The sequence below is a fragment of the Sarcophilus harrisii genome, chromosome 1, assembly GCF_902635505.1.
Source record: "Sarcophilus harrisii chromosome 1, mSarHar1.11, whole genome shotgun sequence".
NCBI classification, from domain to species: domain Eukaryota; kingdom Metazoa; phylum Chordata; class Mammalia; order Dasyuromorphia; family Dasyuridae; genus Sarcophilus; species Sarcophilus harrisii.
This window is the reverse complement of record NC_045426.1, coordinates 297,072,686-297,088,759: the sequence shown is the minus strand read 5'-3', so window position 1 is coordinate 297,088,759 and position 16,074 is coordinate 297,072,686. Positions and strand designations below refer to the sequence as shown.

The following is a 16,074-nucleotide window of genomic DNA, read 5'->3' as shown; positions in this document are numbered from 1 at the left end:
CTTTGGCAATAAATATATGAAACTGAAAAACATCTACTACTTTGCTTTATTAATAATTTATCATGTTGCCATTTTAAAATGTTTTCAAACAATAGTATAATTCCTTTAGAATTCAGCATCCCTGCCAGAGATTCATTTTAGTAAACCTTAAACTATTCCATTCACATTTAATGAATGAAGCACTAGACTGAGGAATCAGATATGTGAATTGTGTTTTTCTCTTAAATCTTTCACTGAATTGTGTTGAAACATGAAGAAAAGCATTTTTTTTGTTTATTTTTTAGTGAAGTGTAAGGAATTGGAAAAGACACCTCAGTGCTCATAATTCAGTTCAACAAATTAAAAAAAAAAAAAGACGGGAAGCAAAATTAAACAAGAGAACAAAAGTCTTCTAGGATGACAGGGGCAAGAATTAGGGAAACAGCTTCAAGGTTCTTATTCTGTGTTATGGACTCCTTTTCAAGAGTTCCTTGAGCAAGCCCAATTTGGGAGAGAAGCAAGCAGTATCTGGACCTCATTTTCCTTATCTAGAAAATGAATGTATTAGTTTAAAAAAATCACAAAGATTCCTTCTAGCCCTAAGATTCTGTGATTTTCTAAGACCTTCTTGCCTACTTCTGTTACTTGTAACTTATTGTACTCCTAAACATTTACATTTTTCCCCCTTACCTTGGAGTTTTTGATTACTGAACTTCAGTGCACACAAGTTCAGGCCACAGAGAAGACAAAAGATCATCAGGTTCATTCCCTACTCTTCTAATTTATATTACCACAGAGAAATAAGAATTGAATCTATTTTTAAGTCTTCTAAAGAAGAAATTCCCACCTTCATTAATTTTATTTTGTTGTTAAATATATTTAAGCCACCAATGAGGAAATTCTTCCTCTTGGTCTGTTTTTTTTTTTTTTTTTTTTTTTTTTCCCCCTCGTTTGCAACTCTCCATGAACCCATTTGGGATTTTCTTGGCAAAGATATTAGAATGGTTTGCTATTTCTTTTTCCAGCTCATTTTGCAGATGAAGAAATGGAGGCAAACAATTAAATGACTTCCCCAGGGTCACACAGCTAGTAAGTGTCTGAAGTCAGATTTGAAATTGGGAAGATGAGTCTTCCTGACTCTAGACCCAGCAGTCTATCCACTCCATCAACTAACTATCCAAATTCTTTCTGACATTAGCCCTAAATATTAATTAAGATGATTTACTACTTTCTTCTCTGCCCAGTAAAGATAAATAGTATAAGCCCTGAATACTACTGAAGATCATTACATGGACCTTTGGTTTTTGCTTCTCCAGAGTTAATTGTCTAATAAATTTGAGTTTTCCTTATATGTCTATCTTCTAATCTTTAATTCATCTTTGTGGTTATTCTTTGATTTTTCTCTTTATCTTTCTCTGAATTCTGTGCATCCTTTCATTATTAAAAATACATTTTGAAGTATCTATGTGTGTGAATGTATATATACGTAAGTGTGTGTGTATTATACATATACATTTTTTTCCTTTGAGGAGAATGGTAGAGATGGGGAGAGAATGGATCGAGAGAGAGGGAGACTACAATTTTTTCTGATTAAAATCAAAAGTGGACCAGCCTTTAAGTCTAAGGAGGCCTAATCTCAAATCCTACTTTCTTCACCTTCTAGCAGAATTATTATTTACTCTCTAAGTGCTCCCAGGCAAATTTGTAATACTTAATTACAGCTTAGCCAAAGAAACTGAATTTTTTGGAGGCAGATTCCAAACTAAAAGTTCCCTATAACAATACCTAAACCTTCCCTATACCCATTCAAAAGGAAAAAAAAAAAAATCTGGACACATGATATGATGATTTTGAAAATTTTTTTATTTCTCTGAAATCATGGTACCCAAATCCATTGAAAAAATGATATCTTTAGACAATCAACAAAATTTCATGTAAATTAAATTATAATTAAATTCTCATTGATGAATATTTTCCATTAATAAGTAATACAAGTTTTTACTGAAATTATAGTTGAAAAACAAATGTTGATTGTGAGTTAATTGTACAAGAGAATATTGACACAGACTTATTTTCTTTCCCTCTAGAAATCAAGTGTGAAACTCCCATCCAGTTTAAGAATGGCAGAGTTGAATATGAAAATAATACAGCTGGTCCAAGAGTGATATACTCCTGCAATAAAGGATATAACCTAGAAGGAGAGACAGTTGCAGAATGCACTGAAAATGGAAGTTGGAGCCACCCAACACCTTTCTGTAAAGGTGAGTGTTGGTGTTTTTATTCAATTTTATTCAGTTTGGAAATTCCACATGAATAGCTTCATCCTAATCCCAAATCTCTGTTAATAAATTAAAGGAGAGATGGACTCACCAGTAGAAGAAATTATTTTCATCTGTTAATGGGATTAATGCACACCTTTAAATCATTTAATTCAGATTTTTTTAAAACAGTGCAAAACCTAAATTAACAAGGTTAGATATCTGAATTGATAAGATTAACTGGGTAATCACTATATCCATTTTTCTTAGGACCCTGTAAACAGAGGCAGAGGGGTTATTATCTGTCATTTAATGAATTTAAAGGAGTACTTAAACTTCTGTACTTCACTTGAAGAACATGTCATAACACTGAAGAAAGAAAAAATATTTTAAATCTTGTATTACAACTTCAAATACACTTGTATATACAATATTAAGCAGATAGTATATCCTTTAGAATGAGACAAGATTTTACATGTAATTTGTAGATTGACTGAATTATTGGTAACTTTCTAAGTAGGGTCATTTTGCTCATAGAATTTCAGTAGGAATTAGTGACTAGCAAGTTTGTGGCAACTAGGAGTGCTGCACCTCAGAGTTGTTGATGTGGGTGTGGTCCCTTTAAGAATTGATTTATTCCTTTCTTTCTGATTCCCAACCCCTCCTAGTTGATGCATTATCAATCCAGGACCTTTTGAGTCACAAATCCTGGTCCCTTTGAATTCCAATAGAAGATCCAGGCGTCCCAGCCTCACCTGGATCTGAGCCAACTTGGGTCTCCACTCACAGGCCCCCTTTAGCTAAATCTCTCATTATAAAAGAGCCAAGCTAGAATCTTCTCTTTGCAAAAGTTCCAAACATGCCAGCCTTAAGCCCTGGCATGCTAGGACCCTCTGTTTACTGGAATCCTGTTTCCAGTGCCCTTATCTCTTTATCTTCACCTATTTCCTTACCCATAACCTTACTTCCAAACCCCATAATAAACCTCTTTTATCAATCTAGCTTTTGGGGCCTACAAATTCTTTTATAGGGAATTCTTATGCCACTTCTAGACTTCATTCAACTCTGTATCCTTATGCCAAATACAAAGGAGTTGCAGGGGAACTCTATTTGACTTCCTGTACCCCAAACATGCCACTAGACCTCAATTAAACCCTAATTTCATTTAGGTACCCCATATCTAGACTTCATCAATTGTGAGAATCAAATAAAATTATTTTTTTGGTGAAATACCTGATATAGCATCTGGTACTTAAATGCTGCTGCTGTAATGCCAAAGAAACTGAGCAAGGCAAGAGATTAGAGACCAATTAAGTAGTTTATAAATGGAGAGAAATACTGGGACCAATGGATCCATGTTGATCCCAGGGCTAGACAAGACTATCATTTCAAAGAGTCTAGCCCCGAGTATTGGGGCAGGGAGCTTTTTATGGAATAACAAGAACAATGACATAATGGAGGGACCTAGGTGGGGATAACCTAATAGAGAGAGGTTACTGATATTCTAATGACATCTAAAATGGATAAACCTTTATCTTGTCAAACATTAAGAAGGAATGTCTATAAAACCTTTATCTCAAACATTAAGAGGGAAAAGTTATAACCTAAGGCAGAATAACTAAATAGGACAATTGGAGAAACTGGGTCACAACACTAAAAGGGAATTTTGGCATAACACTGCTTCCTTTTTCCTTTTCTTTTTTTTTTTTTTTTAAGTCCAACAATGCCCAAAGAATAATTCTTTTTTACAATCTTTGACAAGTGGTAATTTAGTTTTCTTGGAAGGAGAATGAAGGAAAGGGAACCACTGTTTCCCAAAACAACCCATTCCATTGCATAACTCTAATTCTTAGAAATTTTTCCTTACATCAACTTTAATTTGCTTTCTTTGTACTTCCACACATTTTTCCAATTTCTACCATCTGGAACCAAACAGAACAAGTCTTATCTCCCTTTTAGGTCAGAATCCTTCAAATACTTAAAGATAGCTATCCCAGTTCCTTCAACAAATGCTTTTATATTGTAAAAGTAATACCTTCACCCAACACTTTACTATACTGTCTGTTCTAAAATCAAGTTGTGGTATCCACAACTAATCAGAGCACTCTAGCTCTTCCATAAAATCTCAGTCTTTGTCAGAAGATGTATCAATGAATATATAAACCAATACCATAATTACAAAAGAAAGAAGAGACTCTATCAAGTCATTAGAACAATTAACAATGGAATAAAAGCAGACAATTTCTGAGACTAAGATCCATGATACACCTATGACCAATTTAGAAAGTCCCAGAAGAGAAGAAAAAGGAAATGGCTTATTCCTGTTCTTAATCCTCCTTAAATCAATTGCACTCAGTCATTGCAAGGAGAAGGAAAGAGAATTAAAGGAAGGAACATTTATTTTGTGATAAATTAAGTTATATGTGCTATAGTAAAGATTCAAAGCTTTTTAGTAAATACACAATATATAAGGGACCCATTTTTTTTTTTTTAACTTTACCCAAGATTTACAAATATCTTAGTTTGGTTGAATTAGTTTCTTTCTCCCTTTATTCACAACACCCTTCTCTCACTCCTGTCTGCTTCCTCCACTGCCTATTTTTCTCTCAACCTTGTCATCCCCTCCTGGATGAGCCTTTTACCAGGCCACTGGATTACCACTAGAAGCTTTGAATAGTTAATGAGGACACAAGGTAGGAAGAAAAGTCCATGCCAGGACATCAGAATGCCAATGTTAAAGGAATTAAGTAATTAAGAAACCAAGTAATTATATCCAAGCAGTGATTTACTTGGCAATGCATTCAGTTGCAAAACAAATCTCAGTAACCAAAGACAGAAAATCTTGGTTAATATACAATTTGGAGGGAGCCAAAAAAGGGAAACACAAGAATATAGGGACTGAGACAGCTAGCTTCTCATCAGTGGAAGAAGGATGGGAAAAACTGAAGTGAGAAGGAAAAGGGTATTCTTGTAACATTTTTTAAGTTATGTCACAGTGAGGAGGGGGATTGCTCTTGTGAAACCTCCTAAATCAAGTGACACATGGAATTGAAACTTAACTTTACAAAATGCTGACTAAAAGCAAAATGGAATCATTAATGCTGATTTTTAATGTAACATTTCCTTCTTTGATCCTGGAATTCTCAATTAGAGATTTTTAAAGACTGACAGTCTGCCTTAAGGGGCACTAAACAATGGAGAAAGAGGCACTAAGAGTACTCTCTAAGGAAACAAATCTTGTTAAATAGATTCTGTAGGTAAATTAAGTCAAGCTGCAGATTGAACTATTTCAAGGGCTCATCTAGACTAATTTGAAAGGGGAGATTTACATGTGACCAAGAAAACTCAGCAAATTTACATAAAATAACCTCAAGTGTCCTTGTAACCCTCCCACTCCCAATATCCATTTAATCAGAACATCTTATCTTGAGTTTCAAATACCCCTGATAATTGTCTAGTCCCTAGAAATATCTTCCCTTGAATATTCTAGAATAAATTCATTCTCAGTACAGATCTGAAAGGGGCTCCTCCACCATCAACAGGTAAAAAGAAGAATGTCTCAGTATAGGTGTGTGTTTCTTAAAGAATACAGTCTGATCTTTGTTGATTTCTCAAAATTTCTAATTAGAAAACTTTTATATCTTTGCTTCATTCCCCTGTTTTGAGAATATTATCCCCATATCACTCTGAAAGAATGAGCTATCTCAAGATACTAATTTTATATGTGAATTTATAGCTAACAGTAAGGGAATGGCCAAGCTAAGAACTCATATACCTAATTATGTAGAATATGGAATTGACTACAAAATCAGATTTAAAAGAGTAAGAGCTTTCATACTTATCTTTCTGTCTCTCTCTATAAAATATATGTATATGTATACATATGTAAAGTATATTATAATTACTCAGAGTTAATCTATTAATTAATAAATTTAATATTGGAACAATTCACCTGCCCTGATTATAAAAATTTGCTATGAAAGGAAAAGGAGGGATCTTGTTAATACTAGATCAAGATATCCTTTCAAGGATATAAAATGAAATTATAAAACCCCTAACAGGGGCAAAACTCCCTTGGCAATTTGATCCCTGAGAAGTCATAGTTAACAATCAGTCACACAACAAAATTCCACATTTATTCATAAGGTATTGGAAACTAGACTCAGAATTAATTAGATGGGAAAGGAAATGTTACAATGGGAAACTGAGTCAGGAAGCTCTTACCTTAGCCTAAGCTAAGGTCTTCTCTTTAACTTTCCCAAAGGACAGACATCTACCCATAACAGTTCTCAGATTGTACTCCCTTTGGGCAGCACAAAGCATTTTCCTTGAATGTTGGATTATTGGCCTCATAACAACTCAGACACTCATTCCTGAATCCAAAATTTATAATAATACTGAATTAAAGCCCCTAGAGACTTAACTTCAATCAGCAAAATTTTACTAATCACAGTTTAAGAACAGGTGAATGAATTGGGCCTGGAATAAAAAAGAAATCTTTCCAAGTTCAAATCTGAGGTCAGTTACTGACTAGTTGTGTCCCTGGTATGTGACCTTGAGAGTCACTTAACCATGTCTTGCTTAGTTTCTTCACCTTTAAATGAAATGGAAAAGGAAATAGTAGAGGTTTCTACTATCTTTGCCAAGAAAACTCCAAATGGAGTCATAAAGACTTAGACAATGGCAATTATTCTTTTTCTCATATTGCAACAACAGTTAACAATGATTAACGATTAACATCTTATTCACTCTTCATTTATAATTTAACAATGATTACATCCTGAAGTTTCACTCATACAGTGAACTCATGATAGTTGATGCCAAAAGCTAGGAAAAAATGTTGATAAACCTTTAATCTTTATTGCCTGTTGGCAGGTAAGGCAAGATTGAAATCTTTAAATCTAAGGTCTCTTGTTACTAAGTTTGTTCAGAGATGTAACTTAAATACAAATTATTTATTAGAGGTTTTCATAATTTTCGTAAGTGATAATCAAATAATCCATCAGATAAAAATCACTCTCTACTATAAGCAAACTAGTAAATTTCCCCACTTTGGCTGTTCCCAATTTTTCATACTTCAGTACTTGTTTTTAGAATGTTATCAGTAGAGTTGATAAAATTTATGAACTTGTTCAAGTAAAAAGTCTCAAGGAACCTCATAGATAAGGATAACTTAAGAGATCTTTGCTATATATATACATTTTTTAAAAACAATAAGTTAATATTTTTAAAAACTAGATATACCCAATTAAATCTATAAATTTTCAAACATTTTTACTACATTTTTTAACAACTAACTTATCTAACAGCATCCAAACTGAAAGAAAAGTTACTTTTCCAAATTTCACAAGATAAGAAAAAATTTAGAACACAATAACACCAGGTTGGTGATATCAATTCAGTTGAATACATTTCCAAAATACCTTACATAGAAAATAATTTTTTTTCATTTTTGGTTTTCTTTATTAGTCATATCTAAAACCAATTATAGAGTAATCCAGCAAAGAGCAATTATATTAAATTAAAGAAATAATCAAAGTGTTTGGGATATAAAAAAAAAATCTGTGGGATACTTTCTCCCCTAAAACTTTGCCCTGCACTCTGACTTTGAACCCTTCTGAGATATTTCTCAGGAGTCTGGAATATTAAGTTTGAGCCTTTTTTTTTTTTAAAGCAAATATCTCTCCCTAATCCTTGAGAAGTGTTATGTCCTTTGGTCTCAGTATTTTTGAGTTAATCTTCTCTGCTTTTGCTGATTAGTGGACTAGTTGTCTTGTAGGTTTATCCTATCTGCTACTGATTGTTACCAGTGGCATTAATTATTTTTGGTGTATATGGCCAGACACCAAATGTTGTTTGGTGTATGTTAATGTTAATGAAGTCCTTACTTCCCAGACAAATACTGTATACCTTAATTAATTTGAAAGTTCAGTGTGACTTATTTTCCTCCTATTTTTAACAAACATCTTGTCTGCTTTTGGAATCCTTAACAGTAGTCAGTTCCAGCCTTGCAATTGAGTGGATACCCTTATATAAGTCAATCCTCCTAACTTAACCTGGAAACAGACACTTAGGTTTTAAAGGGACTGCTCATCACTTTATTCAAAATATCTGGTTAGATTTAGATAGAAATGATTTGTGCATTTGTCAGCTTTTTTCCTCCTCCTTATAATTCAGTTGATGAAGAAGACTTCTAAACCTGTAGCCACTGGGATTTGAAGTACAGGGCAAAGAATGTGTGCAAATAATTGTTCTGAGAATTATATCACAGGGATCCTATGCTTACCTACTAGGAAACCTCCCAAATTTGCTTACGCCATGTGCCTATCTTGTTTTCAATACAGGACATTAGGGAATAAAAGTGTTCAACATTTTTTCTAGTCTTGAAAATTGTTCCCCCAGAAGGTGTTAAATAATGCAAATATCACTGTTAACTGCTTCTGCCCACTGAACTGATTTTATACCAGATCATTTTATCACATGTAAAAAAAGGGTATTGACTAGTTGACTAAAATACATTATTTTTGTGCTAACCAAGAGCTATGGGAAATAGATCTATGAAAATTAGAATATTCACACATGATTTCATGCTTCCCTCTCATGATCCTACTCACTATATATTTTAATTTTTAGTTACCAATTTTGATACCTCATAATGAAAATATTTAGACTCTTAGATGTTACATAGGATACAGTCAAATTATATTTTTGTCCTTTTATGTAAAGTTTTTACACATTTAAATAGGTGACATTCCAGAGATTTCATTTCATAACCATTTTACTTTTCAAGAGATACTGTATGAAATCATAACTTTATTCATCTAGGATCATCTTGGGTACCATAAATAAATGCTATTCAGTCACTGACCACACTGGATATCTACAAATGAGTTCCTGATTGTGAGGATAGGAATGTACATTAAAGTCTAAATTGTGCATAAAAAAGGTCCTACTATTCATCTATAAATAAAATTCAGATTATGGTTATTGAGAAAACTTACTATGTTTGAACTATAAAACATTCAGATCACAGAACTTCAGGTTCTTACAAAAAAGTAAGCTTCTACAATTCAGTATAGGTTGTAATATGTATATGAGTAATTTTGAGATCACTTTACTTCCCATTTCTAAACCATTTACAGCAAACCATCATTACTTCCCTAAAAGTGATTATTGAGAAACTATACGAAAGATTTGCTATCTCACTGTGAACCACAAAAACCTTTTCTTATAAGAGGAAAGAAAAATTCAGTTTAGAAATGGGTAACCTCTTATGGGGACACACTTTCATGGTTTCTTTTGGAGGAAAACAGTTATCCAATGGATAGAGATAGGGAAGGGAGTGAAAATAGAATCAGTACTAACTTACAACTAAACTTTTGAAATAGAACCCCAGGTCATGATATGAAATATGACCCCAGGTCATAGGTTTGGGGACTATTGGTAAAGATAGGCCAGAATTTTCTCCCAAAAGAAGAATAAATAAATCTCTCTCCTTTGGTAGCTTTCTCTATTTTTCTTATTGTTATTACAGACATCATCTTCTTCTCTGTTCAATTTCATCTTACTGTCACAGACACTTAATTGATCATCATTTTCTCACAGTTATCTCACAAGGACACTCTTAATAATGCAATAATATTTTCATTAAACAACTTCAAGTTGGAACTGGTATCTCAATTTATGCTCTTCATCAGTCTCTTCATATCTCATAATATGCTATAAGAAATCCCTCTCTGTAACATCTCCTATATTTTCCCTCAGCATCATTAAATATATGTGAATTATATTCATTTATTTTTACCACTGAGATATACAAAATGTCTTATAAACTTTACAGGTTGCATTTGTACTCAAGACTGTAATAAAAAGGAAAATATAAATCACTCTATGACTCATCATATTTATGATATTTGATATTATTATCTAGTACTTACTACCCCACATTCCTACCTCTGAACACACACACACACACACACACACACACACACACACATATGCAAATAATCCCTCCACAAGTATGGTATAAAGTAATGGAAAGAAGTCTTCTAGGGAAATGTGGAATTTTGTCCTGATTCTGCCACTAACTAGCTTTGAGTCATTTTTTTCAGTTGTATCTGACTCTTTATGATCCCATTTGGGGTGTTCTTGGCAAAGATATTTGAATTACTTGCCATTTCCTTCTCCAGATCAATTTCCATATGAGGAAACTGGGGCAAACAGGATTAAGTAACTTGCCTAGGATCACAAAATTAATAAGAGTCTGAGGCCATATTTACACTCATGAAGAGGAGTCTTCCTAATTTCAGATTCATTGTTCTATCTACTGCACTACTAAGCTTCCTGCTAACTAGATAAGTGAGGATTTTACTTCTATGGGTTTCAGTTTGCTCATCTGTCAGATGAAAGTATTGGACTAGGTGAATTGTGAGATGGTTCCTGATCTCTGTTTCTGATTCTGAGATGCCATGATCCTGTGATTTGTAAAGTGATAGAAAGGGATAAAATTATTTCTCAAATTATGACTCCTATAAAATGAAACTTTTAAAGGATGTGGGATATGGGGTTCAGTGTTGTATAATACAGAGTCCGGGGTTTGGAGTCAAAATCCTTTTGTTCAAATACTGATTCTGCTACTTACTACCAATGTGACCTTGAAGATGTTCCTTAACTTCTTTTTTATGGCTCTCTTTTTCTGTAATATGAAGCTTAGATTACCTCTGAGATTCCTTAAATTCTAAATCTGAGATTCTATGAGCTTCCTTTTCTATTACTTTTTTAAGTGGAAACTAAGAGTTTTGAAATACTGAAAGGCAAGAAAACCAGAGTTCTTATCCTGCCTCTAAATCCTCTTAGCTATGACTCTAGGCCAATCATTTAACACTCTGGACCTCAATTTCCTCATCAGTAAACTTGGACTTGGGTGGCCTCTAAGGTCATATCCAACCACAGACCTATGTTATGATGTTAGATATATATTTACATCTTCAAAAGACCATTCAATTTGTCACTAGTTTCAGGCACTTGATTTACTCATGGACATTGTATAGTTTGGTAGTTCTGAAGTCAGATTTTTGTTGCACCTATCTGAGTGCCTGAAACTAGTGACAAATTTAATATTAGAATTATTTTTCTTGGAAATCCTAAAATGTAAAGGCAAGAAAGAAAAAGAGACCAAGAGGACAAAGGAAATTAATAGGCAAAAAATACAATGAGTTTTTTCTTCCTATTTTATAGCAAATCCCTGTCCTGTACCTTTCGTAATCCCTGAGAATGCTCTTCTTTCCGAGAAGGAATTTTATGTTGGTCAGAATGTATCTATCAAGTGCCGAGAAGGCTATCTGCTAAGAGGCCAAGCTGTTATTACCTGTAATCCTGATGAGACCTGGACACCAACAAGTGCTAAATGTGAAAGTAAGTGTACCAATGGAATCTAATTAAATCAATCATAGTCTGTATTCCCAATGTTAGGTGACTTTGTCAATCCCATAACCTAATTATACATTGTGTTTCAGCATTGTCCTTTTATAGGAGAGAAGCAGCAATGGGGGAGAAGAGAGAGGAACCTTTGAGGCAGGAAGATATGGTTTCAAGTTTTATCTCCCACACCTATCTGCAGAATCTTGGGCAAATCATTTAACTTTGTAATACTTTAAACAATTCTCTAAAACTCTGACCTTTGTCTTGCCTCTGGACTCCTGATGATTTTGGGGTGAGACTGAGGCTGATGATTTTGCACAGCTCTGCTTCACTTAAATTCCATTCACTTGAAGTCAAGACTTCACCTTCCTGATATCATTGATTCTCATTGAAAACAAAGGAGAATCCCAATAACAAAACTGTTGAATGTACCAACCTGAATTGGTAGAAGGAATTTTCTTACCTTGAGTTCTTATGTAATGCCAGAGAAACTGAGGCAAGATAGAGATTAGAGAGTATTTAATATTTTATTTGAAGGGGAAAGATTTACTGGGACCAAATGGATGCATGGTTTGGTCCCAGAACTGAATGAGACTATGATCTCCAAGAATCTAGCAACCAATGTGAGTTCTCAATGACATATATATGCAGGTGGCTCAGCTACAGGGGTAGATCAAGGCAGGGGCAGAGTCAGAGCACTGACAGTGGGAACGGGACTATCAATCTGGTTCTGACAGGGTGGGGGGAGGCATGGGACATTCTGATAAATTGGGATTACAGAATGGGGAGAGGTACTGGACATCCTGATGATGTCTAAGATAGAAGGTCTTTCTCCTTATCTGGATCATGTGATTAGGAGGGAGAAGTTGTGCTGCAGGATTGAACAGAACAATTAGGAACTGAGGCAGAACAATTCAGGGAACCTGAGGCAGGAAAATTAGGGAAACTGAGGTAGGACAATAAAAGGGAACTGTGGCACAACAATAATTATATCATCTAAAAAATGTTTAAGTATATTCACATGATGATAGGGTGGAGCCAAGATGGTGGAGAAGGCACACGATACTTTCTAAGCTCCTCTCACACCCTCATGACCAATTAAATTCAGCCTCAAAAAGAGCAATTGACTGGTAAAATTCATTCAACAATTTACCAGCCGAAGATAATCTGGAAGATCACCAGGAAAGGTTTGTCCTGAGCAGCCAGAGTAGATCAGCGCAAGCAGGGATAGAACCAGAGGCTAAGGTCTAGAGCAGAGCAGGGGTGGGGGTGACCTCTGTGGTTAGAAAAGTTATAGAGACGACTCTGCCATAGGTTGACTGCTCTGCCTTGATTACAAAGCAGACCAGCAAAGAAATTAAAGCCAAAGGTAGAGGGTACTCTAAAAAAACGCCAGAACCAAACAAGATCTGGCTATACCCACCTAAAACCAGAAGTGATTCAGCACAGACCAGAGCACAGCTGTGCAGCTGCATTCTGCAGCACAGGCCAGGGCAGTCACAAATCTGCACAGCAGGGGGGCGCTGCCCAAGGCAGCCTCTAATCTGCACAGTGTGGGGCTTGGCCTGGGGCAATATAACTTCGGCAGCTCAACTGTGCTTCCCTGGGCAGAGATACTTCTGGTCCATGGGGGGCTATTCGCTGGTCAACTGCTAATAACCACAGCCAGCTTTAGCTTGGGATAGTGATACTTTTGCTGCTCAGCCTCTAGCCCTAGGGCAGTCACTAATCTGCACAGTGGGATTCTTCACTGAGCACTTCCACAGCTTGGCCCTGTGCTGTGCCCTAGGTCTGAATCACTTCTGGTGGGAAATTTTTTCCCAGAACACTCTCGTACCTCACTTCTCTTTTCAGCCTGTTTTCAGGACAGCTACTGTCCATACACCTATCCCTGCTCTGCAGAGGAAGCTGGTAATCTCCTTACCCTGAAGGCAGACCATACAGGCTTTTATTTTCAAAAGGACGATCCATAGCAATTCTATACAGAAAGAGAGCAGGTTTTCAACCCTGAGGAGACTAATAGCAGACAGTCTCTAGACAAAATCGCAAAGGGAGACATAACCTGGTTTCCATCACACAAATCTCTCCTAGAAGAGACTATTAAAAATTTTTAAAGAGAGCTAGAAGAAAAATGGGGAAAAGAAAGAGAAGCTATGCAAGAGAGTAACAACTTCCTGAAATGTGAATTGGAAAAGGTAAAGAACTCCCAGGAAGTGCAGGGAAACAGAATTTGTGAATTGGAAAAGGTAAAGAATTCCTAGGAAAGTAGGATTTGTGAATTTGAAAAGATAAAGAATTCTCAAGAAAATAGGATTTGTGAATTGGAAAAAGAAAATAACTCAGTAGTAAAAAAAAAAAAAAAAAAAAAAAAAATTTAGTGAAATGGAAAAAAATTCCATAGAGCAAAACAACTCATTTAAAAACTCAATTGGACATATACAAAAAGAAGTAAAAAAAGTTAATGAAGAAAATAACTCATTAAAAATCAGAACTGAACAAATACAAATCAATGATTCATTGAGACATCAAAAATCAGTCAAGCAAAACTAAAAAAAATGAAAAATTAGGGAAAAAAACATTAAATATCTACTTGGAAAAACAACAAACCTGGAAAATAGATCTAGGTGAGAGAACCTGAAGATTATTGGATTTCCCAAAAACTATGATGAAAAAGAGCCTCTATACTATTTTACAGGAAATCATCAAAAATAACTGCCCAGATGCAATAGAATCAGAAGGTAAAATAGGCATTGAAAGAATTCATCAAATACCTTCTGAAAAAGGCCCTAAAATAAAAACTCCAAGGAATATTGTGGCTAAATTTCAGAATTACCAGACTAAGAAAAAAATATTACAAGCAGCCAAAAAAAAAAAATTCAAATACCAAGAGCCACAAGAAGGATCACTCAGTATCTAGCTGCTTCCACATTAAAGGATCGAAGGGCCTGGAATCTGATATTTCAAAAGGCAAAAGAACTTGGAATGCAGCCAAGAATAAACAACCCAGCTAAGCTGAGCATTTTCTTCCATGGAAGAAGATGGACATTTAATGAAACAGATGAATTCCATTTGTTTCTAAGGAAAAAACCAGATCTAAACAAAAAATTTGATCTCCAGCCACAGGACTTAAGAGAAGCAGAAAAAGTTAAAAGGAACTCTTGAGAACTATATTTCTATTGTGGATATACATAAAGACTACATGTATAATTTGATTTTACTGATATAACCAAAAAAAAAGTGGGGGGGGAGTAGAAATGGAAAGGGGATAGTGTCAGAAAAAGGGAAAAGAAGAGATAAAAAGAGGGAAACTACATCCCATGAGGAGGTAAAGGAAACCTATCATATCTGAGGGAACTTAGGGGGAAAAACATTGTATGAATCTTACTTTCATCAGAGTTGGCTCAAAGAGAAAATAATTGACATATTTGTTTTACAGAGAATCTTCTCTCACCTCATTAAAAAGTGGGAGAGGAAAAGGGAAAACAAAAAGAGTAATAAGGGAAGGATACAAGAAAGGGGAAGGGATTCAAAGGGAGGAAGGAGGGATCCTAAAGAGGGAGAGCTGTATGACGCAAGTGGAGCCCATAACTTTAATACTGGGAAAGGGAGTAAGGGGGGGGACAAGAAAAAGAAAAGCATAATCTGGGGATAATAAGATGTCAGGAAATACAGAATTAGTCATTTTAACCATAAATGTGAATGGGATGAACTCTCTTATAAAGCAGAGGCGGATAGCAGACTGGATCAAAAGTCAGAACCCTACAATATGTTGTTTACATGAAACACATTTAAAACAGCATTTATTTACATGCAGAATAAAGGTAAAAGACTGGCACAGAACCTATTATGCTTCAGATGAAGTAAAAAAAGCAAGGGTAGCCATCTTTATCTCAGATCAAACAAAAGCAAAAATTGATTTAATTAAAAGAGATAAGGAAGGAAACTATATCTTGCTAAAGTATAGCACAGACAATGAAGCAATATCAATACTAAACATATATGCACCAAGTGGTATAGCATCTGACTTCCTAAAGGAGAAGTTAAGAGAGTTGCAAGAAGAAATAGACAGTAAAACTATAATAGTGGGAGATCTCAACCTTGCACTCTCAGAATTAGATAAATCAAACCACAAAATAAATAAGAAAGGAATTAAAGAGGTAAATAGAATATTAGAAAAATTAAATATGATAGATCTTTGGAGAAAACTGAATGGTGACAGAAAGGAGTATACTTTCTTCTCAGCAGTCATGGAACCTATACAAAAACTGACCATATATTAAGACATAAAGACCTCAAAATTAAATGTGGGAAGGCAGAAATAGTAAATGCTTTCTTTTCAGATCATGATGCAATAAAAACTACATTCAACAAAAAGTTAGAGGTAATAGACCAAAACGTAATTGGAAACTAAATAATC

The 16,074-nt window shown here is 34.8% G+C and overlaps 1 protein-coding gene across 1 annotated transcript in view; it reads left to right on the top strand.

The window, feature by feature from the left end:
* SVEP1 (sushi, von Willebrand factor type A, EGF and pentraxin domain containing 1) overlaps positions 1-16,074 on the top strand; it is a 340,179-nt gene that overhangs the window by 294,895 nt on the left and 29,210 nt on the right. Inside the window, exons 42-43 of the mRNA XM_031944100.1 lie at positions 2,067-2,240; positions 11,475-11,651. Of these exons, the coding sequence (XP_031799960.1) occupies positions 2,067-2,240; positions 11,475-11,651 (351 nt within the window). The remainder of the gene's footprint in view (positions 1-2,066; positions 2,241-11,474; positions 11,652-16,074) is intronic.